At 35.7% G+C, this 19,197-nt stretch overlaps 1 protein-coding gene across 1 annotated transcript; it reads right to left on the minus strand.

Annotated features, from left to right (window-relative positions):
• Nucleotides 1–408: 408 nt before the first annotated feature.
• LOC131035029 (glutathione S-transferase U7-like) lies at nt 409–1,405 on the minus strand. Its single transcript, XM_057966668.2, has 2 exons — nt 1,034–1,405; nt 409–892 (listed from the first exon to the last, which is right to left on the minus strand). Exons 1-2 carry the CDS (start codon nt 1,343–1,345, stop codon nt 542–544), a joined length of 663 nt encoding a protein of 220 aa, XP_057822651.1. The 5' UTR covers nt 1,346–1,405; the 3' UTR covers nt 409–541.
• Nucleotides 1,406–19,197: the final 17,792 nt, after the last annotated feature.

A 19,197-nucleotide genomic window follows, 5' to 3' on the forward strand; every position in this document is an offset into this window, starting at 1 on the left:
TTTATGCATTCTTGTGCAGGGTACCACTCTCTAGGGAAGAACGCAATAAGTAGAAAATCACATCTACAGGCTTATAACCATAGGGCATCACCATCACTTGTGGGACTGCCCTCTAATTCATCTCTCTGAAATGAAGGCAAGCTCAGTCAAGCCAACAATTATTCATCAGAGAAGACAAAAAGATGACATCCTATTATGATTTAAAAATGGAGTCCTTTCCCATTACGTCTTTAGTATATGTTCTCTTATTTGAACTTTGCTGGCTGCAACTGTGATATTTATATTTAATATACAATCATTATCAGCTTTGCTCATTAAAAAATGAATGGCACGAAAATTCCGAAGTTTTTTCCTTTGAGAAACATACTTAGACCAATAAGCTTTTGACACCCGAATAGAAAAACCAGGTCTTTGTTTATTTAAATAGAACGTGAATGCTAATCAATGCAACAATTTTGACAATGATCACCTCCTGACACAGACAAATTGTACTGTTTTCTCTTTGACTGCCTGTTTGGATGAAGAAACTTTATCAGTTCGCCTATTGTTGAAGAAAATAATTGCGAACCATGTATGCGTAGGAAAGAAGTTTATCAAAATCCGGCAGCCATTTCTTAACACAATCAAGATTGCGGAAGCGTTGAACCCAAGCATAGAGGAAAGGAGTGTTGTGAGGATCTATCAGTTTTACACCACCAATCTCTTCACAAACTTGAATCCAAACAGCTCGGCAGCCCAACACAATATCAACATACCCAACTGATTCCCCTCCAAAGAATGGCCTCCCCTTCAGAGCTTCTTCCAAAACCAACATGTTTGCTACTGTCTCTTTTATGCACTTCTCCTGCTTCTCCCCTTGTGTTCTACATATATCTCTAAAACTAAGAGAAAACTGCACTCAAAACCCATTCATTAGCAATCACAGGTCTAAGTTTAACCCTTTGAAATGCATGGGACCAATTTAACCTAAATGAGCTTAAAAATCATCTAATGTGAGGAGAGAAGACAAAATGAAAATTTTAAGCACACCCACCTTATCATCAGTGAATGCAGCCCAAAAGAGAGCAACGGCTCGTTCATATGGGTGTTTGGGCAGGAGGGGAACAGCAGGCCATGTCTCGTCTATGTATTGGAGGATTATGAGAGACTCAGAGATTGCTTTTCCATTGTGAATAAGCGCTGGAATCTTCTTGTGAACTGGATTAGATTGCAGGAGCAGTTGGCTTTTGTTGATCAGATCTTGCTCATAAAGGGTATAATTGATGCCCTTGAGATCTAGTGCTATTTGTACTCTGACAGAATAAGGACTTGCCCATGCTCCTAAAACCTTTAATTCTTCTTCCATGTTGAAGAATTTCTCGATGGGTTTTCTTCTGAACCAGCAGCGTTATAGAGTATGTAGACGAGTCTTTCTAATCCATCTATATAGAGCTTGAACATAGAAAATTCTCAAAGCCCGATGTTCCGTTACTTCCAAGAAACATCGAGGAGTCTACTTAGAGCTGCCCGCCATGGAGATAACCTCGATGGCCAAACCCACAAATGTGACAATTGTTGAGGTGTAGAACAAGGAAAATAAATAATTATGGTAAAATGTGTACCCCATATTAAATTTTATTTAATTATGTGTTTTATTTAAAACAATGATTGAATATGATTATTTATAAATGAATATGTAATTTTGTGTCAAGTTGAGTTCATTTCTTTAAATTACAAGGGGTAAAAATGTAATCTTGTGTCGAGTTGAGTTTATTTTTTTAAATTAAAAGAAGGGTAAAAATTTATTCAATCAAAGAAAGAGATACAAAAGAGAAGGGCCACAAACCCAACATAGAAAAAATTACACCACCTTGTCAACATTCACTAAAGAATGATTATTATCAATGTTTGTTTTATATCTACTTTCATACATTTGGCTTTGTCTTATCTATTTTCATACACATTTTTCTAATTTAGCTACTTATTATGCTTATAACTAGTCCCCATGCTCAAGACATTCATTTCTCATATCAAAATTAGCTTTTCACTATCTTGCATCAATCATGTGGTGTGAGATCAATCTAGCATTGTGCAGAAGCAACCCTTCAACTTCCAACTTTTGAATTCAATTTTTCAACTCTACTCATTTCTTGCTTGATACGAGTCAAATTGACATACATTTTGCATGATTTAATTTTATGAAAGGTATTTGAAAATGTACATTCATTAGAATTATCAATCAATAATTTAAAGTCTTGTAAATTAAAAAGGAGAATCATTCTAGGCATACTTCAATTTTTAGATCTATAATGAATCTAAATCTACATCATCATTATAACCCAATTGTATGATTAAAAAGTGTTGTCTTCTTTGTATTTAAATATAAGTTACTCTAATAAATGGGTTGACCAAGGAGAATGTAAGAAAATTAAATTGAAAATTTGCCAACTTCCATCCATTTCTTTCTTGATGTGAATTGACTTGGCACATATTATGTATTATTTAATCACATTTAGTGGTGTATAAAGACACTCAACATACATTCATTTATCATCAAGCATTATTGATCAATCATTTAAAATCCTACACATTAAATAGGAGAATCATATTCTAAAAATATTTTAATTGGAATCATTAATAAGTACCTAAATTTGCACCATCATTCTAGAACTAATACATTAGTGAAGAGTGATTCCTTCACTTATTTAATGAATAAAAAATTGGTCTAATCAATGTAATTTACCTAGGATAACATCACATTTACGATCCAAAAATACCCTCAAGTTATTTTTGAATATAATCCATCCTTTCAATAGTTATAACTAAGCATTTGGTGAATCAAGAAGAAAAAGTGTGTGATTTCCTATATCAAAACCATGGATTGGAAAATAAATCCAAACCCACGGACAAGATTTAGAGCTATGGATTTGAAATTCAAATATATTAAAGACTATAGGGATTTCAATGTGAGGTTCAAATAAGGAATATTCTTCTCAAGTCTCTAGATAAGAAGATTCCAACACAACACTTTATTTATTCATCCAAATTGGTCATAAAGCTAACTATCAAAGACCTCTTTACATTTAATTTTCTAAATTGACAGTAGTTGATTAGTTATCAATTCCCAACTAATTATTATATTAATTAATATTTTTTGATTTGTTCTGACTTGGATGCATTTCATTTAATTAGCCTAGATAAGTTTAGGAAAAGGTATCTTTCCTTTACCTTTTTGGTGAACTTAACAATTCTTAAACCACATAGGGTTTGACCTTAGGGCCACATTTTCATTTATTTTAGGATATTTTAGATTTAATATAATTTTAATTTATTATTCATTTAAATAGAGTTTTATTCCTATTCACTACTCTATTGCTATATCTTTCCATGCAAGGTTTGTATGTCTTTTTCTATCTTATGTATTTATGGATACTTTTTAGGGTTTTACTTAATTTATAAATTTTTCTTATAATTTGATTAGAAATGGAGTGTAAACTATTTATGTGTTGATTACCTTCTTCCATAAGGGTTTTGGGATTTTATCTTCAAATACTTTGATTAACATTTGGATATAAGTAGCAATTTACCTCTTTTAACTCATTCATTAAACTCTAGGATATTTTATCATTACATAACTCTTTAGGAGTCTTTCTCCACATCTCATTTAGATGCATCTCATTTAGATGCATATATTCCATATTCAATCTATTCTTATATTTTATAACACATGATACATCCATCTGTGATATACTCATAATTCTCTTTGCTTGGGATGTGAATGTGTTTTCTATAAAGATGTTGGTTTAACAAGTGGATTAGTGCAGGATCATGGGGGGCCAAAACGTGGCGATGTGAAAAAAATAGCCTTTTCCACTCGCCTAAAAATGCGAAAATCCATGTTGACTCTTTGCTTGGCTTAGGTGTCAGTACACCTTGGCATGGTAAACACCTAGGAAAATCGGATATCCGATTTTTATAGGTAATTTTAAATTAAAAAATAAATTATATATTATATAATATGTATTATATAATATATATAATATTATATTACATTAACTATAAAAATCAAGATTTTATCGGATATCTGATATCTTTGAGACAATAAAAGAGGACCGTGACAACCCATGGGCTATTTTTTACCCACGAGCCACACGAATACTAGCAAATCTGATATTCAGTTGGACTTGATATTCGATTTTGTGACCCAAATTTGCAAAAAAATCCAATACAAGGTAGGATTTTAATTGTTTTTCATCATTTTCATTCAAATTTTTGTATATTTTTTAATGTTTATTTGTTTTTTCATTCAAAATATCTTTTTTTTCATGAAAAATAGGTTTTTTAAAATCAAATACAACATTGTTCAAATTTGTTAACTAAATATAATTGTTTACATTCAATTAGGTTAAAAAAGGGGGATAACAGTGAAAACATTGATCAACCACAACCACAACAACCAAACCCCCCTCAATTCAAGATTTAATTGCATAAAATTTGAACTAATTGAGGGGGATTGCAGATGTCTATTGTAGGATCCCTCACTTGAACCCAATGTTTGATCCCCTCATGTCCATCATAAAGAGTATAGAAACTATCACTAAGGAGTACAATGTCGCTCTTTTGTGGTGAGATTCTATAAGCGAACAATATGCAGATGGCTTGTCCTATAAGGAGATCAAGGATCTCAAGATATCCAAAGCCACTATCACCGCATTGTTTGTGAATCCCCGCACTGGTCAACCCGTAGACCCCCCCCAAAAAAACTTTCTATTAAATGGTGCACAAATGATGATAGTGTGAATTTTTTTTGGGATCATTGGTGGATGGTTTTTGATAAACCACCCAACAACAATCTTGATGTCCCCTTCTACTTCATCAAAAATTGTATGCTGAGCTTATTTTAGGAAAACATGTGAACTACTTTGACACCCAACCTTTCGAGGGTGTGGGTTTAGGTATGCATTGAAATAGACCTGGGATAGTCAGAGTAGTCTAGGGCCCATATGTCCCCCCTCCTCCTGTTGATCCCCCACCTCCAGTGTAGCATCCATATATCATCTATGAGGTGGCGTCATGGACCATATCAACTATTCAGTCTTTGAGTAGCCTTTTGGTTTCTCAGGCTGGGGTAGTAGCCCAACCTTCTTTTGATGGTAGCGGTGCATCCAATGGCGCTGGCCTGTCTTCCTCAGCTCTGCACATTTGTGTGCCCCATAGTTGTGTCATGTGTGGGAACCTATGCTTGGGTCCAGTTGGACAACCTGTTGATCCTCTTGCGCACACTACAGATTATGAGGTGCATAAGATGCACGATGCACTAGATGTTATGATAGGGACTAGAGGATACCCTGGAGAGTCCTCACATGCTAGAGGCGAGGAGGTATCTTCATCATACATTGATGATGTAGTGGTAAGATTTGTATCTTCACAGTTCATTCTATATTTTAAATCAATAGTTATAATTAAGATAATATTAAGTACTAACTTTTTATTTACATGGTCTATTTAATAGTTGATGATGGAGGAGGAGTTGACATAGATCCAGGAGGGCACCTTGATGGCCATTTCATTTGGCCTTGATAGCTTTACGGTACATATATTATTGCACCTAGTCATTTGTATTTTATTGTACATACATGCTCATCATTTATATTGGTATTAATTAGATTATGTAGTAGCTTGCATGTATATCTTATTTTACTCTAGTAGTGCACAAGTAGCACGAGTGCGGGGCTGTGCAATTCGGGATCTGGTAGTGCACCTGGAGACAAGGGAAAGGTAATTGAATGCAAATATGATTGAATGAGTAGTTTAAATAACTTATAATAATTATACACGTCTAGACATAGATTGATAGTTTCACATACTTGTGTATATGTACAGAAAATTCTTGGCTTCACATCCTTGTTGACTACACCCACTATACCTGAAGATGAAGAAGAAGAGGAAGAAGAGATGCCTCAGGTACATTTGTTTATTTTATTTTGTGTTTAGTAGATATAATTCATTATTATCAGTGACAATTATATGCGAACTTGTATCAATGTCATGTTTGTGAACATATGTAGGTTGTGTATGAAAATATTGAAAACATACCTCCTCTACTGAAGACATACATCAAGATTCCTCCAAAGCCGAAGAGAAAATGTGGAGATGAGGTAAACAAGAATAGTTCAATTAAAATTCATTTTTATGTTAACTTTTCGAATGTGTTATATAATATAACTAATCTTAGGGTATGTGCAAGATCATGGTGTGCCAAAGCAAGCCCTTAAGTGGCAATGAAATTTTCTGTATATGTACAGAAGAAGAGGAAGAAGAGATGCCTCAGGTACACATGTTTATTTTATTTTGTGTTTAGTAGATATAATTCGTTATTATCAGTGACAATTATATGTGAACTTGTACCAATGTCATGTTTGTGAACATATGTAGGTTGTGTATGAAAATATTGAAAACATACCTCCTCTACTAAAGACATACATCAAGATTCCTCCAAAGCCGAAGAGAAAATGTGGAGATGAGGTAAACAAGAATAGCTCAATTATAGTTCATTTTTATGTTAACTTTTCAAATGTGTTATATAATATAACTAATCTTAGGGTATGTGCAGGATCATGGTGTGCCAAAACATGCCCTTAAGTGGCAATGAAATTTCAGAAAATCAGAGTTATGCAACTTGACATGAAAAATTGAATAAGTTGTGAACATTATTTTTAAAATATGTAGGAAGAGAATATATATAAAATTGAATGTAGTTTCTAAGCTACTAGTTGTTTTTTGGAAAAAAAAATCCTATTTGATGAAAATTTCAAATTTCAATGCAGTGGAACTAACATTTCAGGAAAAAAACAAGTAGACGTATGTCTGACCACCCTAATCACAATCAAATCATAATTTTTTTTTATAATATTTATAATATAAGTATTAGACTCATGTCCAGATGTGACACACATTTTTTTAAAATTTTTTATAAAGTAAATAATTATTTATGAATTTTTTACTACAACTTTTCAGAAATTCAGAAAATCCTATGTTTGACCACCTTAACTTGGTCAAAACCTTATGAATTTTAAATTTTTTTTTTTCCCTATAGTAGACGAAGCATAGGATGTGATGCATGTTTCGGATTCAAAAAATGTTGTACCGTTTGAAAGTTATGAGTGTTTTTCAATCAATATATCAATCAGGACTATTGTCAGAATTCAATTTGAAAATAAATAATAATTATTTATTAAAGTCAAAATAAGACAAGCCTTATATTGTTGGAAAGCTGGGAATGTCCTTAAAAAACCCTTTTCATTTTATCAATTTTGGCTACAAAAAAAGTCGTCAGCCACTAGTGTAAAGTTTGGAAAATCAAGGAATACTGAAAAACACGTTTTTTCAGTTGACTTTCTAGGCTTGTCACTTCCAAGCCAAATACCAAAGCATTCCCGAGCTGAAATTTGAAATTTGAAAATTTGACTACAAAAATCGGATATCCGATTTTAATCAGTAAATTCTCTAACTAGATTTTCCCATAATTAATCTAATGTTTATTAATATATTAATTTATAAATAAATTAGTATATGATATTAGGGAGAGGTAGAGGGAGAGGGGGGAATGGGGGGAGAGGGAGAGAGAGGAAGGGAGGGGGGAGGGATAGAGAGAGCTTAGCGGAGAGAGAGAGATGGGGAGGGGGAAGGGATAGATGGGTAGGGGGAAGGGAGAGAGAGAGATAGAGAGAGAGGGAGGGAGTGGAGGGAAGGGAGAGAGAGAGAGAGGGAGGGGGGAGGGATAGAGAGAGCTTACGGGAGAGAGAGAGATGGGGAGGGGGAAGGGATAGATGGGTAGGGGGAAGGGAGAGAGAGAGATGGAGAGAGAGGGAGGGAGGGGAGGGAAGGGAGAGAGAGAGAGAGAGAGAGAGAGAGAGAGAGAGAGAGAGAGAGAGAGAGAGAGAGAGAGAGAGAGAGAGAGAGAGAGAGAGAGAGAGAGAGAGAGAGATGGGGAGGGGGAAGGGAGAGAGAGAGATAGATGGAGGGATTAGGGGAGGGGGATAGAGAGAGATTAGGGGAGAGAGAGAGGAGAGGGAGAGAGAGATTGGGGGGAGAGAGAGAGATTAGGGGAGAGGGGGAGAGAGAGAGATTAAGACACCATAGGACCCAAAGCGACCCAATGTGGTGTCATAACGGGTCGTATGGCATAATAAGAGGTCATAAGGGTTCATGGGACACCATATGACCCCTAAGGACAACATATGACCCCTTATGACACCATATAGTGTCATTAGGGGTCATATGGTGTCCATAGGCATCATATGGTGTCCTAGGACACCATATGACCCCTTAAGACACCAAATTGTGTTGTTATGGGTCATATGTTGTCCTAAGGGGCCGTAAGACACCATACGACCCAAAGCGACCCAATATGGTGTCATTAGGGGTCATATGGTGTCCTAAGGGGTCATATGATGTCTTAAAGGGGTTATATGACATAATATGACCCACTAGGACACAATATGACCCATAACGACCAAATATGGTATCTTAAGGGGTCATATGGTGTCCTAAGGGGTCGTAGGACACCATATGACCCCTATGGACACCATAGGACATGGTGTCGTAAGGGTTCGTATGGTGTCATAAGGGGTAAGGTGTCCTATGGTGTCCATAGGGGTCATATGGTGTTGTAAGGGGTCATATGGTGTCCTAAGGGGTCGTAGGACACAATATGATCCCTTAGGACATAATATGACCCAAAGCGACCCAATATGGTGTCATAACGGGTCGTATGGTGTCCCAAGACACCATATGACCCCTATGGACACCATAGGACCCCTTAAGACACCAAATTGTGTCATTAGGGGTCATATGGTGTCCCATGAACCCTTATGACCTCTTAGGACACCATATGACCCCTAATGATACCATATGACCCAAAGTGACCCAATATGGTGTCATTAGGGGTCATATGGTGTCCCAAGACACCATATGACCCCTATGGACACCATATGACCCCTAACGACACCATAGGACCCCTTAAGACACCAAATCATGTCGTTAGGGATCATATGGTGTCCTAAGGGGTTGTAGGACACAATATGACCCCTTAGGACACAATATGACCCAAAGCAACCCAATATAGTGTCATTAGGGGTCATATGGTGTCCTAAGAGGTCATAAGGGTTCATGGGACACCATATGACCCCTTAGGACACCATATGACCCCTAACAACATGATGTGGTGTCTTAGGGGGTCCTATGGTGTCGTTAGGGGTCATATGGTGTCCATAGGGGTCATATGGTGTCTTGGGACACCATATAACCCCTAATGACACCATATTGGGTCTCTTTGGGTCATATTCTATCTTACGACCCCTTAGGAAACAATATGACCCAAAGTGACCCAATATGACCCTCTCCCCTCTCTCCCCCCCCTCTCTCTCTCTCTCCCTCTCCCCTAATCTCTCTCTCTCTCTCTCTCTCTAAAATATGACTAATAAAATCCGATATCAGATTTCTACCATCGCCATTAATGTGGCAGTTTAGTAAATAAAAGGTGGCAATAGGAAAATTTTTGGGGACCACAAATTTATACATTAAAATCGGATATCTGATTTTTGTACAAAAAAAAGGAAAAAAAAGCCTTGTGGGCCATTTTGTGGATTCCAACAACCCACAGTCTACATATTTTATTTTTTGTCAAGGATCACAGGTTTTTAGATAGGTAGAGACAAGTTTGTGCTTTTGGGAGATTCTTAAAGTGAAAACTTACATTGTCAATCACGTAGGAGCATATGTGTGGAGGGAAACGGGGAGTAGTAGTTGTCGGAAGTCTAAATGCAAAAGAAAACTTTCAAATGACCAAATTGAAGTGTATAGAGAAAGAGATAGAGAATGACATAGGAGGAGAAGACAAGGTATGTTAAATATTGCTCATGTTACTTCAAGTGAAGAGGAAATTGAGTTTGAAAAAGATCCACAAGTTATTGAAAATGAAAATGTAGATTTTGAAAGTGAAAATATTGAAAATTTTGAATATGTTGAAAGTGATAATGAAAATGCTCAACATGTGGAAAATTTTGACATAGGAGGTGAAAATGTGGAAAAATTTAACATTAAAGGTGGAATTGCTCAACCAAGTGAACCATATGTAACACCTAATTACTTTAGAAATGAAGACCCTCTCATGGATGAAAGACAAATTCCAAATCCAAGACCTTCAAGAACCCCAAAATGGTTATTTGAAATCAATGAGAACATTCTTGCGGATCTTGAAGGCAAGAGGTCAACAAGAACCATTCGGTTGTGGGCTACACAACTTTTCAACCAAAATTTTAGCAATAAGACATTGATCGAGCAATGCCAACTCTTTGTTCAATTGCTAAAGATGATAAAGATGAGACCATTGCTAAACAAATTGAAGATTCATATGAACAAGAAGATGGAGAGAAATTCTATTATTGCAAAAAATCTATTTGATGCTCTCAATTCTACTGGAAAGAATACCAAAGAAAGAGATAAGAGAGCCGCTCGAAGAGTGATTTGAACCTCCTTAGTAAGCCATCAATTGAGAAAGGCTCATCAAATGAGACAAACTTGTGTTGATTTTAACATAAACCATAAAACTTTGGATAGAGCACTTGCATGAAGACAAAGACTTGATGACCCACTTCAACAAGATACATAGGCATTTGGTGGGAGGCTTCCACGTGTTGATAGAAAGTTGAATGACAACATGAAGGAGGAGATTCAATGATTTTGGCACTCTAATTCTAGAGTGTCACCCAATGTAAAGGATGTTTTGAAATTAAGAATTGGCAACCGAGACCACTCACCGCATCCCAAACATTTCTTGGAACCAAGCTTAACAATGTTGTACAATTTTTTTTGTGAATTACATCCAACTTTGCAAATATGACAAAGGGCCTTTGAATTTTTGAAACCATTTTATTGTGTTCCTCTTAAGATTTGAAATCTTGTTGTTGCAAGTACCATGTGGAGTTTTCAATGTACCATGAACTTTTATGTCATATTCGTTCTACGATGCATACTAATGAGTTGTTGCACGAGTGTGGTGCAATGCTATTTCTGAGATCATCAAGAGACTTGCAAGATCTATTTTTATGCCCTAGAGATGATGGCTGCTATTTCTATAGAAATGATTGTTTGAATGAGAAGTGCTCAGAATGTGGTGGGTTGTCAAAGTTTGTTTCAAGTTTTCATGAGGGCAGCGAGCACAAGTTTGGAAAGAATTATGTTGAGAAAAAAAGATACGAGATAGTGAAATATACTTTGAAGAGTGGAGGTGAAGGTTCTAGTTGCGAATTAGTCTCAAGAGAAGTGAGTATTGCTAATTTTATTTTGGATTTTAAGGAAAATATTTTCTACAAGTATGCAAGGCACACCCATAGGTCTCAGTGGTTGGATCAACAGTTCAGGATATGTAAGAACTCTTTCCCGATTGGCACTATTGTATCGGTGGTTGATTTTGCAGAGAACTATACATTTCAACCACATAATGAGGTACAGTCTCAGTACTACAATTCAGTCCAGATTGCTATTTTTGTTCACATTACATATAGACATGCTCCTGATAGTACAAAAGAGGACAGGAAGATAATCAAGGAGTATCATTTTTATATGAGTGATGATAGATCACAATCCTTCGAGTATGTGCAACATTCTTTTGAGAATTTTTTTGAGTTCTTGCATGAGAAAGATATTGCAATTGACCGACATATAATATGGTCAGATAACTATACGGGTCAATTCAAGAATGCTCGTATGTTTTATTGGTTGAGTAGAATGCATGTAGAGATGTGTATACCTCATATTTGATGTTTTTGTGAGGCAGGGCATGGTAAGGGAGAGCATGATGAAGCAGGTGCATGTTTGAAGAGAGCTCTAGTTAAGGAGAAATTGAGGATTTCAGGTGCAAATTTATCTGATGCATGTTCTATTATTGATTGGTGTAGTTCAACATTGTCGCATGGAGGTACTCTCGATTCAGCAATGAGCAGATTCTTTTGGTTGGTTGAGGAGGGAACAGTGGGAGATAGATTGGATTGTCAAACAATTAAAGATTCTTCAAAGATGCATTCATTTCTCAGCTTAGATGCAAGTACATGGACCATTTGGACATGAGTGTTGGCTTGTTTTTGTCAGAGTTGTGTTCGGTGTGATTGGGATCAGTGCGAGTCAAGTGAGTGGGTTGATACATGGGTTTCCCACTATCTAACTCCTTTATCTCAAACAATATCCTTGTCAAATGATGACATGGAAATTTCACTTGAGTATGATCGTATATCAGATCTTGTACAACTAGGACATGTTTTTGCTGTTGTCGCACCGCAAGGGAATGAAGAGAGATCAGAATATTTGTTGGTATGATTTGTACAGGGAAAACAAAAGCTAACACAACCAGTGATAGATGATGACGGGTTCACATATCCTACAGGTTCAGTTGTTGTTGTGGGAACTTGGTTGCAAACATACATGATTAGAAAGAATGGCATACTTGCATTTGAAGACTAAGTGAGACACAAAACCATTATAATGTATTCACACCTTATTATAGCTACAAATGTGAAGTTGTTGAAGCATCAAGCAAAACTGAAGACCAAAGAGCTATGGACAGTGACTACTACTAATCATGAAGCAATACTGGATACTCTTAAGCAAAGAGATGACCCTTCAGGCACACTTGAGTAGTAGGTCTTTAATGGTGCCTTATTTTTTTTATCATGCATTTCATTTCAAACAATGATCATTAAACCTTAATGATCAAGTTTGTTACGTGTATATTAAGGATGTGTTGAAAATGCAGGTCTATTGATGAATGTTTTTTTTTGGCGACACGGTTTTTGCATGCACATAGTGGGTACACTCAATATAATCAGAAGGGACATATTTTTGCAACATGACTTATTATCATGCATTTGATGAGCTTTACAATTTTTGTTATTAGAGAACACTATTTGACAATTTTTGATGATATAATTATCATAAAACCTTTATGCTCATGCAGGTCTTTTTTGATGATATACAATAGTATCACATTATGTTTTTTGCGTCAACATAGTGGGTTCTGTTGATATAATTCGAAGGGACATATTTTTGTGGTATATAATCCAAACTTTTCATTTATTATCATGCATTTCAGTTGAAGTGATTATCATGGAGCCTTTATGTTCATCCATGCATTTTATGTGCAGACTAACAATTCTTAAAAATACAGGTTCATGCTAGATCATTCGCCATTGACAAGACCCTCTCTTGGTGATGGTACATATTCCTTTGTGCATTAATGAGATAAAATTTTGTGCATAAACATTAAGTCAAGTGAATGTATTGCTATTTAGAAATGACCATATCTACCATCGTCTTCAACCATGCAGAGAAATGCAGTGAGAAAGGCTTTAATCAACATGTGTCGTTCTTCAAAGTTATGCTTGTATACTTTGCATAGAAACTGGTAAGTTTCGTAATTATACAATTTTGTGCATCTTAAAAATGTTTCAAATGATCTATTTATAATTTTCCAAACTAATTTGTATTAAGTGTTATAATTTGTTTCTTGTAGCACATTCATTCCGCATAAAAAGGTTACTTATTTTGGGCTTCATTTATATGTAGGCATTGCTATACGTAAGCTTTTCTCATAGGACATGAGGATGTCTGATGCAGATGAAGTGGGATGTTGTATTTTTATATGGATTTGAATTGATCTAACATTGTTATGATGATATACAATGTCCATGAGCAAATTGGTTTAGTTATATTGATGATAATGTCCATGTATTTGTACATGAGTACATTGGTGTAGTTGTATTGATAATGAAAAAAAAATCATGTTTGCATATCCCTTCATGGATGTCACATGCAAGTGTAATAGTAATTATGTGTATACAATACATGGAAATATTGATGATCATTATGTGTCTATAGTGTAATGCTTGTTTATATATAATTTTAGCACTTAGGGCGCTCAAGGGACGATGCTAGTAGGGTATGACCTCGAGCGTTCGATTGACTGGGGGGGAAAAATAGGAGCATGCATAGGGTAATAATGCCTGACCAAACATGTCGGAGCTGATGGTTCATCATTGCAATAAACTGAATGAGAAATTGGCCACGCGACAACATTTGATTGAGTGAGACTAACAATTTTTTTGCCAACCGAAAAATTGCTTCCCTAATAAAACCGTAGGGAAACTTGAAAAACCGAGATAGGATTTTGTAGGGACCCCTCTCTTGGCCCCATAGGTTCAAATGGATCATTCACAGGTGCCACAGATTCTGAGTTAGGGCCCGTCAAAGTTTGACAATTTTGAGCACTTAGGGTGCTCAAGGGACGACGCCGGTAGGATATGACCCCGAGCATTCGACCGAGTGGGGGGGGAAAATAGGAGCATGTATAGGGTAATAATGCCTAACTAGACATGTTAGAGCTGACGGTTCATCATCGTGATGAGCAGAATGAGAAACTGGCCACGCGACAACATTCGATTGAGTGAGACTGACGATTTTTTTGCCAACCGAAAAATTGCTGCCCTAATAAAACCGTAGGGAAAATTGAAAAAATGAGATAGGCTTTTGTAGGTATCCCTTGTGTGGCCCCGTAGGTTCAAATAGATTATTTGCAAGTACCACAGATTCTGAGTTAGGGCTCGTCAAAGTTTGACAATTTTTAGCACTTAGGGCGCTCAAGGGACGATGTTGGTAGGGTATGACCCCAAGCGTTCAACCGAGTAGGGGGGAAAAATAGGAGCATGCATAGGGTAATAATACCTAACTGGACATGTTGGAGCTAACATTTAGTCATCGCAATGAGCAGAACGAGAAATTGACCACGCGACAACATTCAATTGAGTGAGACTGATGATTTTTTCGCCAACCGAAAAATTGCTGCCCTAATAAAACCGTAGGGAAAATTGAAAAACCGAGATAGGCTTTTGTAGGGACCCCACTCTTGGCCTTGTAGGTTCAAACTGATCATTCATAGGTGCCATGGATTTTGAGTTAGGGCCCGTCAAATTTTGACAATTTTGAGCACTTAAGGCGCTCAAGGGACGACGTCGGTAGGGTATGACCCCGAGTGTTCGACCGAGTGGGGAGGAAAAATAGGAGCATGCATAGGGTAATAATGTATAACTAGACATGTTAGAGCCGATGGTTCATCATCATGATGAGCTGAACAAGAAATTGGCCACGTGACAACATTCAATTGAGTGAGACTGACGATTTTTTTGCCAATCGAAAAATTGCTGCCCTAATAAAACCATATGGAAACTTGAAAAACTAAGATAGGCTTTTTTAGGGACCCCTCTCATGGCCTCATAGGTTTAAATGGATCATTTGCAGGTGCCACGAATTCCAAGTTAGGGCCTGTCAAAGTTTGACAATTTTGAGCACTTAGGGTGCTCAATGGATGATGGGTAGGGTATGACCCCGAGCGTTCGACTGAGTGGGGGGGGAAAAATAGGAGCATGCATAGAGTAATAATGCCTAAATGGACATGTCAGAGCCGATGGTTTGTCATCGCGACGAGCTGAATGAGAAATTGGCCATGCGACAACATTCGATTGAGTGAGACTGATGATTTTTTTGCCAATCAAAAAATTGCTTCCCTAATAAAACTGTAGGGCAAATTGAAAAACCGAGATAGGATTTTGTAGGGACACCTCTCGTGGCCCCGTAGGTTCAAACAGATAATTCCCAAGTACCACAAATTCTGAGTTAGGACCTGTCAAATTTTGACAATTTTGAGCACTTAGGGCGCTCAAGGGACGACGCTGGTAGGGTATGACCTCGAGCGTTCGACCGAGTGGGGGGGAAAAATAGGAGCATGCATAGGGTAATAATGACTAACTGGACATGTCGGAGCCGATGCTTCATCATCGCGACGAGCTGAACGAGAAATTGGCCACGCGACAACATTCGATTGAGTGAGACTGACAATTTTTTCACCAACTGAAAAATTGCTGCCCTAATAAAACCCCGAGCGTTCGACCGTGGTGGGGGGCAAAATAGGACCATGCATAGGGTAATAATGAATTGTATCAAGTATTTTTCATTAAATGAATTGTATTGTATTGTTTATTAAATGAATTGTATTGTTCATTGAATGAACTGTATTGTATTGTTGATTAAATGAATCATGTTGTTCATTAAATGAATTATATTATTCATTATACAAACAACACTTATGATGAAATGAAATGAATTGTATTGCTCATTATATAACCATTAATTATTGGAATGAAGATTAAAGATTTCCATGATAACACCATGCATAGATGAGCAACAATTTATATGATCGAATATCAACTTCTATATATATAAAAATGTCAAATGATTACAAATGTATGTCCATACACAAATATGGCATAAACACCAACTCAAAGAAAATGTATGTCTAAATATGTGAATGTATGTCCATATGCAAAATATACATGCCAACTAGACATGTAAGCATCCCAAAACTATCTATAACATCCTAAGCTACTGATGGATCATCAAAATCGATCCTCTTCACTGCATTGCTCAGCTCTGAGGGATCTTGCACAAGAAAAACAAACCACGATTAATATTAGCTATATTATATAATTCACATTCGAAAAGTTAACATAAAAATGAACTATAATTGAACTATTCATGTTTACCTCATCTCCACATTTTATCTTTAGCTTTGCAGGATTCTTGATGTATGTCTTTGGTAGAGGAGGTATGTTTTGAATATTTTCATACACAACCTACATATGTTCAGAAACATGACATTGATACCAGTTAGCATATAATTGTCATTGATAATAACAAATTATATCTACTAATCAAAAAAAAAAACACACACACATCTACTTGAGGCATCTCTTCTTCTTCTTCTTCTTCAGGTATACTGGGTGTAGTCATCAAGGATGTGAAGCCAATAATTCTCTCTATATATACACAAGTATATGAAACTATCAATCTATGTCTTGACATGTATAATCACTATAAGTTATTTAAACTATTCATTCAATCATATTTGCATTCAATTACCTTTCCCTTATCTCCAACTGCACTACCAGATCCTAAATCACACTGCCCCGCACTCATGTTGCTTGTGCGCTACAAGACTAAAATAAGATATACATGCAAGTTACTACATAATCTAATTAATACCAATATAAATGATGAGAATGTATGTACAATAACATACAAATGACTAGGTGCAATAATATATGTATTGTCAAGCTATCGAGGCCAAATGAAATGGCTGACAAGGTGCCCTCCTGAATCTGTCTCAACTCCTCCTCGACCATCAACTGTTAAATAGACCATGTAAATACAAATTAGTACTTAATATTATCTAGATTATAAATATTTTATTAAAATATAACATGAACTGTGAAAATACAAATCTTACCACTACATCATCAATGTATGATGATGGTGCCTCCTCGCCTCTAGCATGTGAGGACTCCCCAGGGTATCCTCTAGTCTGTGTAATAATATCCGGTGCATCATGCATCTCATGCACCTCATAATCTGTACTGTCCATAGGAGGATCAATGGGCTATCCAACTGGACCCAAGCATACGTGCCCACACATGACACAACTATGGGGCACACATATGTGTGGAGCCGAGGATGACATGTCAATGCCATCGGATGCACCACTACCATCAAGAGTAGGCTGAGCTACTGGCCCAACCCAAGAAACCAAAAGGCTACTCAAAGAGTGAATAACCGATATGGTCCGCGAAGCCGCCTCACAAATGATATCAGGATGCTGCACTGTAGGTGGGGGATCAATAGGAGGAGGGGGGACATATGGGCCCTGGACTACTCTGACTGCCCCAGGTCTATTTTGGGGCATACCTAAACCTACACCCTGGAAAGGTTGGATGTCAAAGTAGTTTACATGTTTGCGTAAAACAAACTCAACATACAATTTTTTTACAAAATAGAAGGGGATATCAAGATTGTTGTTGGGTGGTTTGTTGAAAACCATCCACCAATGATCCCAAAATTTTTTCACAGTCCCATCATTTGTGCACCATTTAATAGAAAGTTTTGTTTTTTTGGGATCTACGGGTTGACCAATGCGAGGATTGACAAACAATGAGGCAATATCGGCTTTGGATATCTCGAGATCCTTGATATCCTTATTCAACAAGCCATCTGCATATTTTTCCCTCATAGAATCTCGCCACAAAAGGGAGCATTGTGCTCCTCAGTCATTGTTTCCATACTCTTTATGATCGATGTGAGAGGATAAAACATTGGGTTTAGACAAGGGATCCTATGATATACTTCTGCAATCCCCCTCAATTCATTCAAATTTTGTGCAATCAAATCCTGAATTGAGGGGGGGTTTGGCAAATGAGGGTTTGGTTGTTGCAGTTGTGGTTGATTAGTGTTTTCATTCTTATCCCCCATTTTTAACCTAATTTAATGTAAACAATTAAATTTAGTTAGCAAATTTAAACAATTAGGTATTTGATTTTAAAAAACCTAGTTTTCATGAAAAAAACCATATTTTCAATGAAAAATCAAATAAACATTAACAAAAAATACAAAAAATGAATGAAAATGATTGAAAACGATAAAATTCTTACCTTTCAATCTAATTTTTAGCAATTTTTTGCCAAAACACCGGATATCGGATTTTGATAAAATCACATAGCTCGTGAGTTAAAAATGACTCACGGACTGTCACTATTGAAATATATCTGTCTCAAAAAATTGAATATCCGATAAAATCGAATATTATAATATAATATAATAATATATTATATAATATATATAATATATTATTATATTATATAATACGTATTGTATTATATTATATAATATAAAATATAATATAATATTGTATTATATAATATAATATAATATAATATAATATAATATAATATAATATAATATAATACTGTATTATATAATATAATATAATATAATATAATATAATATAATATAATATAATATAATATAATATAATATAATATAATATAATATAATATATTATATTATATAATATATATAATATAATATGTATTATATAATATATTATTATATTATATTATAATATAATATAATAATATATTATATAATATATTATTATATTATAATATAATATTATATAATATATATAATATAATATAATATTATATAATATATAGAATATAATATATTATTACATTATATATATTATATAATATAATAATATATTATATATTATATAATATG

Source organism: Cryptomeria japonica, chromosome 2 (genome assembly GCF_030272615.1).
Source record: "Cryptomeria japonica chromosome 2, Sugi_1.0, whole genome shotgun sequence".
Taxonomy (NCBI): Eukaryota; Viridiplantae; Streptophyta; class Pinopsida; order Cupressales; family Cupressaceae; genus Cryptomeria; species Cryptomeria japonica.